This window comes from Zingiber officinale, chromosome 2B (assembly GCF_018446385.1).
Source record: "Zingiber officinale cultivar Zhangliang chromosome 2B, Zo_v1.1, whole genome shotgun sequence".
Lineage (NCBI taxonomy): Eukaryota > Viridiplantae > Streptophyta > Magnoliopsida > Zingiberales > Zingiberaceae > Zingiber > Zingiber officinale.
Genome location: NC_055989.1, coordinates 138,558,305 through 138,568,667, shown reverse-complemented (window position 1 = coordinate 138,568,667; position 10,363 = coordinate 138,558,305). Strand labels below are relative to the sequence as shown.

The 10,363-nt window shown below is 39.7% G+C and overlaps 1 protein-coding gene across 1 annotated transcript; it reads left to right on the top strand.

The window, feature by feature from the left end:
- Positions 1-7,657: 7,657 nt before the first annotated feature.
- On the top strand, positions 7,658-9,937 carry LOC122047426 (ABC transporter G family member 23-like). The gene is made up of 2 exons (XM_042608716.1): positions 7,658-8,637; positions 8,740-9,937. The coding sequence occupies exons 1-2, from the start codon at positions 7,780-7,782 to the stop codon at positions 9,808-9,810; spliced, it is 1,929 nt and encodes a 642-aa protein (XP_042464650.1). The 5' UTR covers positions 7,658-7,779; the 3' UTR covers positions 9,811-9,937.
- Positions 9,938-10,363: the final 426 nt, after the last annotated feature.

The window sequence follows — 10,363 nt, the reverse complement described above, 5'->3', positions numbered from 1 at the left end:
AGGATCACACGAGCAGACTTGAGCACTTTCTAAGAACTTAGAATGAGAATGATTACTTGTAATTGATGATGGAAGAGGCTGCCTCGACTCCCCTTATATAATGCTTGATCAGCACGCCTCCGGTCTACTGGACTCTCCTTTGATTGACTGAACTTCCGCTGAATCAACTGCAAACTTGATCCTCTTTGAACTAAGTCTTGACCTTTTGATCGACTATAACACCTTCTAGTCGCCTGGAGCTTAGTCAAAAATTATCCGAGGGTCAACTTGTGCCAACCCGATCACATAGACTTTCGGTCGATCGGACCATGGTTCTGATCGCCCGAACTAGTTTCCAACTAGTCCAATCAATCATCCGAACCTTTGTCTAGTTGTTGCTTCCTGCAAGGTAAAACACACAAGCAACAAGCAAAAATATAAAACCTAGTACTTGATTTTACCTAACGTACTAGGTTCACTTGGTTAAAGTTTACTCCTCTAAGACTTCTCCATTTGCCAAGTATTCAACTCCCAACTAATCCATCGAGACTTCCACTACTAAGCATTTAGCTCCTAGCTAACCCTCTTGAACTTAGCCTAGTTCTCAACTAGGGTTTCCTATTTTTCAACTAAGTCTTCTATCGCTTAGCTCTGCTAGAACTTCCATCTCCTAGTTCTCAACTAGGTCTTCTACTGTCTAGTTTCGTTAGGACTTCCACTATCTAGTTCCTAACCAGACCTTTCTTTTCCTAGATCTGCTAGGTCTTCCACTTTTTGATTCCTAACTAGGACTTCCACTACCTATATCTGATGCTACTTGGACTTCTTACTCACATCCAAATTTTAAGTTAACCTTGACTTGCTTATACTCTACACAATCTAATCAAGTTATTTGCTCACCCTAAACTAAATTTCTTTAATCATATTGTTCAAATCAAACTATCAAAATCCTATAAGTCGATTTCTCTATACAAACAAGTTGTAAATGTTAGGACCAAAAGAATTTAAATATCTCCATAATGATATGATATTGTTCATTTTGGGCCTAAACTCTTATGATTTTATTTTGGGCTCTATCCAAAAGGCCTCATACCAATGGAGATATCTTTCTCTTATAAATCTATAATATTTCACATGTGTTTTTAACGTGGGACTATATTTGCAACCCTGCAACCTCAAACCCCCCCTCCTCAAATGAAGGGCCACAAGTCCCCCCCTCAAGCGGATAGTCTATACGCTTGATGTCCAATTCTCAACCCACTAGGTCTTCCTATCCTTTGATCCAACTGACCTACTAAGACTTCTTGCCCCTTGATCCAACCAACCTACTAGGACTTCATTGTCTAGCTGTAACTAGAACTTCTTACCTAATGTCTGGTCCTCTGATGTGTGTAAATTTTATATACTTTTATGCATTCTTTGATGCATATCTATTTATATTTCATGAGTATAATTTATGTTTATTGCACCCTATTTTTATTATTATGTCATACTTCTATTCTATTTGTTCGGAGATATGCTTTTTGTATATTTTGATTGACATGACGTCATTTGGAGTGAAAACAGAACAAAAATGTACATGCGAGTGAATATAGAGAAGACAACAACTTGGCCATGCCAAAAGGCACGACCGTGTGCTCTCTCCTAAAGCAAAGAAGGGTTCGGCCATGCCTTCCACCAGTGGCCAATCAAGCTCAGGCCGTGTGAAACAACACGATCGTGTGCTTCTTCCAAAGCTGCATCAAGACGTGGTCGTGCCATTTGGCACGACCGTGCTACATTTCCAGAGCCTAATCAAAGAGGGGTCATGCCTTTTGGCACGGTAGTGCCTCTTCGGCCATGTGGTATAGAGTCAAGGTCATGTCACTCCAAAAATAAAGTTGTGTTGATTTGGATAAATTGCAGACTTATTTTGAAATAGTTATAACTTTGTGCTCGATTAGAGTTACGAGTTGTTCTTTATACAAAAATATAGCTAACTTCAAGATATATAACTTTACTTCAGGGTTCAACAGAGAATAACATGGTCTAGCCGTGCTAAAAGGCACGGCCATGCCTCTCAACAATGGCCACGTTACACCCTCCACCCATACTGTAGATCAAACTTTAAACCGTCATAACTTTTGGCTCGGTTGAAGTTACGAACCGTCAAAATGTAGATAATTTCAAGGGCTAAAACTTTGGTTCAGGTTGAAACAAAAGATAACACTTCAACTTATTATGCACATTTACATATGATTTTCAACTTATTCGAAAAACATGGCTTAATTGTCTCTCGAAGAAAAATGAAACTAGTTGTTCCTTATATTGAGTTCTTAGGCAATCTTATTGGTTAAGGTAAGAAAACACTTCAAACCCATATAACCAGCAAAATCTTAGCATTTCCAGATAAAATGGAAGACATCAAAACACTTAGATCTTTCTTAGGATTACTCAATTATGCAAGACCCTATTTAAAAGACATTAAAAAAATTAGTGACCCCTTGTATAATAAAATGTCTCAAATAGGACAAAGATATTTTAATCAACAAGATATTGACTTAGTAAAACAAATCAATATAATGGTCCACCAATTACCCCAATTAATGTTACCCTTAGACACTGATTACCTAATCATTGAAATAGATGGTTGTGAAATAAGATGGGGAGGAGCTTTATTTAGTAAATGATCTAAGTATGACCCATAAACTTCAGAACAATTAACAATTGTGCAGATATGCATCAAGAAAATATAAAGAAAAGGAGAGACTTACATCTTTGAATTTTGAATTACTAGCAGTAATTTACTATTTAGAAACTTTCCTGTTGTTTATTTGTAATAAGCCTGAAATTACTATAAGAACTGATTGTGAGGCTATAGTAAAATATAGCCAACAGACAAAAGAAGTGTGAAAAGGATTAGGTTCTAAAGGCTAGGTAAAATTTACAGATGCTATTCTTAATAAAGGACTTAAAATTTAGTGGGAACATATCAAAGGCAGTGCTAATTCTCTCGCTGATACTTTATCACGATTACTAACTTAGTATTTCTTGCAGCCATGGATATACAAAAGAGAGTTCACACTTATGGTTACCAAAAGACAATGGAATTTGTCAATCAAGAACTTCCTCAATTCTCCTGTAAGGGAAATACTTTTGACTTTCCTCTACGAGTTCAACTTGATAGTATACAACAGTGCTTAATTGACAATATTTGGAATATTCCTACTTCGCCTGAGATAGCCAGCCAAAAGATAACCATTATCAATGCTCTCTCTAATTACTTCCTTGTAACTATTCAAAAACCACTTGGGAAGAAATTCTCATACTATGCTATTTTCTCTGGGCCTTATGCTACTTGAGATGAAGTGAAAGTTTTACTTCCAGAAGAAGATAAACCACCTTATAAGGGGTTTTATTCACTTAATGAAGCCTATGACTTACTACGAGAAAAATTGGACCCCAACTTTATAATAAGCCCATCACTTCACTTGGATACCAAAATACAAGAAGACAAAACTTATTTAATGGCGGCTACTTCTTCTGCTACAAGTCCAAGGCAAGATACATATCTCCTTTCTATACCACTTAGACCACTACATTATCAATCTTTAGAAATACTACAGGGCTAGAAGTAGAAAGATAATCTCTTCTCTTTAAAAGTCCTTCCAGAAGACATCACTTTGTATTTACATACCTTGGGAAACACTTCTTCGTATAAAACTTTCTTGGAACTTGAAGATGCTTTAAACTAGTTTCATCAAAACCCTACCCCAGGGATAATGATTACTTACACAGAAAAATACTCAGACAAACTCCCATGTACAAAATAGTTTCCACAATGCTCTAAACTTATAGACTTGGGTTGTAGATGCCAACTTCTATACTCAATTAGACAAGCCAATATGCATCTAGAAAAGTTTCAAAGAAAAAATTATAGAGGAAGACTTATTACTCCAGATTCACTTATGACTTATGGGCTTTTGCATCAATTATGGATACACAAAGTAGATTCCATCCCCTTATTACCCACTACACTTGGAAGACTTATCCAACATTTACTTGAAGAAAGAGAAACTTTTGTCTTAGCTACTTTTGACAGTACTCCTCCTGAATGACTTTCTACTCAAACTGAACCAGCCAGACATGTCATAAAACTTGATGTTCAAGGACTCAATGTCCAATTACTTACTTTCTAATAGTATCCCACTCATTCAGATAAAGAATGGCTTTCCCCAAAGCCCCTATCAGAACAATTAAAGCATTGGCGAGCTTCTCTCTAAGGAAGTTCTTGGCTATGTGATCCCTATCAAGATTCAAGTGAATATAGTCTTGCTAGAGAAACCTTTACAGAAAAAATATACTGGTCAAAAACTTACGGGACAGTTCATTTTCCATTTGCTTATACAACACAACATCAACACCTATGCCAATTTTATCAAAAGAAATTTTTAGCATGGTTAGACAAACAGAAAACTCCTTCTATCGCCTCTACTTCTACTCTACCACCTTCTATGAGCTCTGTAGAAGAAGCAAACTTAATCAATATGATGAAAATTTGACACCTGACGGAAGCACTGATGTCAGCAAACACTTACTACCTCATGATGGATGCAATGACGTCAACAAACTCAATAATGTAAGCACTAAGTTCATACAACACCCACTAGCTCAGAGCTTATCTGCCACGTCTCTCTTCTAGCCCATTCTCTTCTCTCCTATAAATATAGAACCTCTCTACAGGCAAGAGGCATCGAAAACTTGTAAGCAATAAGATCCGAAGAGCTTGTAATCTCTCTCTCCTCCTTCCGACAGTGTAATCCCTACTCCTATTGTAAGTACTCTTTGTAAGAATATTACGTTTGTAATCAGTTAAATTTTATGTTGTGTGTATTATTTTCTATGATGTAACTCTTTATTTCTAAGCTTTATGGTTTTGTTTCGTTGATTTAGATCAATAGTCCTTATCGGATGCTTTCATCCGTAACTAGCTAAGAAAGAAGACGGAACTGTAGTTTTTGGTTATGTAAAATCTGTGCTGGCTAAGTAAGGCAAAACAGCTTGAAGGCTAGAGTAAGACCTGAAGAGCCGGGATAAGAAATCAAGAACTATACAAAGGTTCCAGAGGCTCTCTATTAGGTGAGGCTCACTGGTGAGATCTCGAAAGACAACACAAATGCCTAAAGGCTTAGACTAGTTAAGTGAAGAAAACCTACCGCTACTAGATACATATTACTGAAGGAAGTAAAAGTAAAAAACTTGAACCAAAACTTAAAAAAAAATGAAGAAAAACTTGGTATTAGAGCGAGTGAGCTTGGAAAGCCTGTATATGTATACAACTTCTACCTCTGTTAAACATCTTGAGTATTTAGATCTTGCCCTACAACCTAGACATATAATCACTCTAGATCATAATAAACACATTTGTTATATACAAAGTAAACAACTTGGCCATCTTTTACACTCTGAGCAACCACACTTAAACACTCTAACTGATCTTCTGTTAAGTCTTGCCCTTTCTTTAGAAACTCATAATCAAGCTCTAGCACATAAGGAAGCATTGACGTCAGCAAACACTTACTATCTCATGACGAATGCAATGATGTCAGCACATTCAATAATGTAAGCACTGAGTTCATACAATACTCACTGGCTCAGAGCTTATCTGCCACGTCTCTTTTCTAGCCCCTTCTCTTTTCTCCTATAAATATAGAGCCTCTCTAGGCAAGAGGCATCGAAAGCTTATAAGCAATAACATATGAAGAGCTTATAATATCTCTCTCCTCTTTTTGTCTTTATATATATATATATATATATATATATATATATATATATATATATATATTAATTTATCCCTAAATTATATAAAAAAATAAATCATAAAATTAATTTATAATAGATAATTAGATGGTGGGAGAATTTTTTTTCTTTTCAGGACCTCCATTATCTTTATATATTGCTATTAGTTCATATTGTGTAATTTAAATTTATTATTGTACATAAAAAAAAATTGATATCTTTAGTATTTTAATAGTTTGATAGTGCATTTTAATTAGTGCTTTGTATTTTATTATTGATACCCTGTGCAAGAAACAATGGGCTTTAGCTCATCAAGCCCTGTCCATGTGGCTTGACTTCATGTCACAGGACCTATCAATAAGCTCCACGCACGTGGCATCGGAACACGCCAGCTTTTCTAGAGCTGCTCCTCTTAGTAAGGGCGGATCCTCGGTCCCCTTATTCTAGTCCACTATTGGACCGGATAAAAAAATTGATGGAAAATTATGACCTCCACCGGTTAACCGATAGAAAGTCATTATCTCACATCAATATAAAGACTGGATCATAAATTGATCCAGTCTTTACAGAGCAAAAGATCCGCCCCCTTAAATGGGATCGGAGACGGTCCAATTTTTTATTTTACTATAGGGCGTTAAATAAATAATGAATATGTTTGATATTCAATTGGGTTAGAATTTATTTATATTTATTATATATATATCAGAATAATTAAATAAATAAATTTAAATTACTTGTTAAATTAAATAAATAAATTTAAATATAATTATTTAGTTTGTTAATACTTATGAATATATTGATGAATAATGTTCAACATATTTTTAAATAATATTTATTAATAAAATTCTTATAAACATATTAAATAAATAAAGAAAATTTTAAAATAATAAATAAGTTTATATTATTAATTCATTTTAAGTTATCTTATCAAACAAAAATACCGTAAAATTTAGATTGACCGACTATGAGTGCCCTCAATTTTCAAAGTGCTTAGTTTAATTTCCGGAGTGCTCCTCAGCTTCCAAGCTCTTGGCCTCCCAAGCGCCCCTCAACTTCAGTGCTATGTCCCTCGAGTGCCCCTCAGCTTGTAAGTACTCGGTTTGCTGAGTGTCCCTTATATTCCATAGCACTCAAACTCCAATGGGCCCATCAGGCTCTAGAGTTATGTTAGCTTGTCGAGCACCCTCCAAGCATTTTGAGCACCCAAACTCCAATTTAGGTATCTGGTCATGATCAGACCAGTCTTAATCAGAATCTCTCAGCATCTCTACGTAGCTCAGGACCTCGGGAGCCCAGCAATCTTCCTACCTCAAACTCACGTCCTATAAAAGGTGAAATCAACCTCATAAGGGATTTTCATTCTCTTTTAACTTAAATTTTAAAATGATCAATTCGATGATAAAAATTTTCTATTGATTATTAAAATAAATCAAAAAGTATTTATAGTAAACAATCATCAACATAACATTTTGAGATCAATCACTTATTAAAAAAATTCATCCGATAAATTTATGAAACTGAGATTTGATCCTTAAGTTTGAAAGACTTAGAAGATAACTTACAACTATATCATTATTATCGGACCACTCCAATGCTACTTGACACGTGTTAATTTATTATGGAAGAAAGCTAGGAGTGTCCGTTTTAGAATTGAATAGATCCTAAGAATTAGATACCTAATATATATTTTAAAAAAAAATTAACTTATTAACAATTCCCATTCTTCATTCTTCATTCTATCCATCTACTTAAACATCTATCTGTCCACTTGATTGATCCTATTTCTTCATTCTGCTGACCTAACGCTACCAAACCTTAATTCCCCCGCAACACGCAAACACTGTCAGTCACTTTGATATTTATTCCATGTTAGTTCCAACTCTCCTCCTTCCCATTACGCAATTATTCTCCTCTACTTCATCAGACTGATCACCATTAATTAACAATATCGGCAGCACTTCGCATTTCCTACTTATACTCGCTCTGCATGCGTTTACTTTTGGGGTTCGCAGTGAGTTTACTATGGACGATCAAACAGTAGCGGTGGCAGGCCTCGACCAGCTCGACTCCCGTTCATCCTCCTACAACTCCCTACTCTCCCCGTCCTCCTCCTCATTTCACTCCTCCTCCACTCCCCTTTCCTCCTCCTCCACCACCGCCGCCACCACCGCACTCCTCGTCTCCGATTTATCCTACACCGTCCTCCCCTCTGCCACCTCCGCTTTCATCCGCCGCCGCCGCCGCCTCAGCAGCGGCCACTCGCTTCTAAAGTCTGTCTCCTTCGCTGCCGCCTCCTCCGAGCTCCTCGCCGTCGTCGGTCCAAGCGGTGCCGGCAAATCCACTCTCCTCCGCGTCATCTCAGGCCGCGCTGGGGCCTCCAGTTCCACTGCCGCCGCCTCCATCTCCCTCGGCGGCCGGCAGCTTTCCAGCGCGGTCCACCTGCGGAAGCTGTGCGGGTTCGTTACCCAGGAGGACAACCTGCTGCCGCTTCTGACCGTGAGGGAGACGCTGGCGTTTAGCGCCCGGCTGCGGCTGCGGGGGGCGAGCGCCGTGGAGCGGGAGGAGAAGGTGGAGGCGCTGGTGAGAGAGCTGGGGCTGGAGCGGGTGGCGGACAGCTACGTCGGGGACGAGGAGCGGCGGGGCGTGTCCGGGGGAGAGCGGAAGCGAGTGGCCATCGGGGTGGACGTGATAGACGACCCGCCGTTACTGCTGCTGGACGAGCCGACGTCGGGGCTGGACAGCGCGTCGGCGCTGCAGGTCGTGCAGCTGCTGGCGGCGATGGCGCGGACGAGGCGGCAGGTCGTCATCCTCACCATCCACCAGCCAGGCTATCGGATTCTTCAGCACGTCTCTACCTTCTTGCTCCTCTCCCACGGAAAGGTATATACACCTCGTCGCTCGATCATCCATTGTCAAAAATTCTCTACTTCGATCGATCGAAGAAATTAAAACTAATCCAATGAAAGTTGCTCTTTAGTATAGGTGGCTCACTATGGCAGCCTGGAATCTCTCACTCAGACGATCGCAATGTTAGGGTTCACAATACCAACTCAACTCAATCCTCTGGAATTCGCCATGGAGATCACTCAGCAGCTAGAGGATTACCGCGCCGCCTCTGCATTCCCTCCCGAGGCAGAGGTATACTACAACAGCAAGCTGAATCGAGATTCAACGTTAGAAGCAGAGACGCTGCTATTTCACAGCAACTACTGCAGCCGCCTGGAGGAGATCAGGACGCTGAGCTGGCGATTCTGGAAGATCATCTACAGAACGAAGCAGCTGTTCCTGGCGCGCACCATGCAAGCCGTGGTCGGCGGCGTGGGGCTCGGCAGCGTGTACCTGCACGTGAAGCCGGACGCCGCCGGCGTGGCCGAGCGGCTGGGCCTCTTCGCCTTCAGCCTCAGCTTCCTCCTCTCCTCCACGGTCGAGGCGCTGCCCATCTTCCTCCAGGAGCGGCGCGTGCTGATGCGCGAGGTGACGCGGAGCACGTACCGGCTCTCCTCGTACGTCGTGGCCAACACCCTCGTCTTCCTCCCCTTCCTCTTCGTGGTGGCGCTGCTCTTCGCCATACCTGTTTACTGGCTCGTCGGGCTCAATCCTTCCCTCGCCGCATTCGCCTTCTTCGTTTTGGTGGTGTGGCTGATCGTTTTAATGGCGAGCTCCCTGGTGCTCTTCCTCAGCTCCATCTCGCCGGATTTCATACTGGGCAACTCCCTCATCTGCGTTTCCCTGGGGGTCTTCTTTCTCTTCTCCGGCTACTTCATCCCCAAGGAGAGCATCCCCAAGTACTGGATCTTCATGTACTACATCTCCCTCTACAGGTATCCGTTGGACTCCCTGCTCATCAACGAGTACTGGAGCGCCAGGGACAAATGCTTCTCCAGTAGCCATGGAGGTGTCTGCTTGCTGACCGGCGGGGATGTGCTGAGGGCGAGAGGGCTGGTCGAGGACTCCAGATGGACGGACGTCTGGGTCATGTGTTTCTTCTTCTTGATTTACCGAGTTATGTGCTGGATTTTGCTGGTCAGGAAGGCTTCCAGGACTCTGCTCTAGCTCATCGTGCATGCATTGCATGCCCTGTGTGAATTAAAATCTTCAAGAATTGATCTGTTATATATTTGTCGAGTTCTTTATTCAAACAATTTCAACTAATTCTAATGGATTCCATTATTTTACTGTTTGTGCTTAGCATTATATATGGTTTTTCTACTACCCTATTTTTCATTTAATCAACATTGATGTTAGTCATTGTTGCGATCATGCATGCGTACTCTAGCACATTTATGTATTCAAATACTTTAATTCATTAAAATACTTCAATTATATTTTAGGCAAAAATAATACGGGCATCACAACTTATAATAAATCAAAATGACATCCTGTTAAAAAAGTCAAAAACATCCCATCTGATATTTTATCTCTAAAATACCTCTTAGTTCAATATTATTATAGCAATTACTAGTAACTGTGAAATTAAATCCTAAAAAAATTTCAAATCCTAAATTTTTAATTTTATACATTATTATTATATCAAAATACTTTTTACCAATTTAGTCAAAATTATTTAAACTTTATTAAAATAACTTTAAAAAAGTTATAGAAGCTA

Coding starts and splice junctions, on each gene's coding strand:
- LOC122047426 (XM_042608716.1), top strand. CDS start 7,780: ATGGACGATCAAACAGTAGCGGTGGCAGGCCTCGACCAGCTCGACTCC. Junction 8,638..8,739: donor TGCTCCTCTCCCACGGAAAG/GTATATACACCT, acceptor TCTTTAGTATAG/GTGGCTCACTATGGCAGCCT.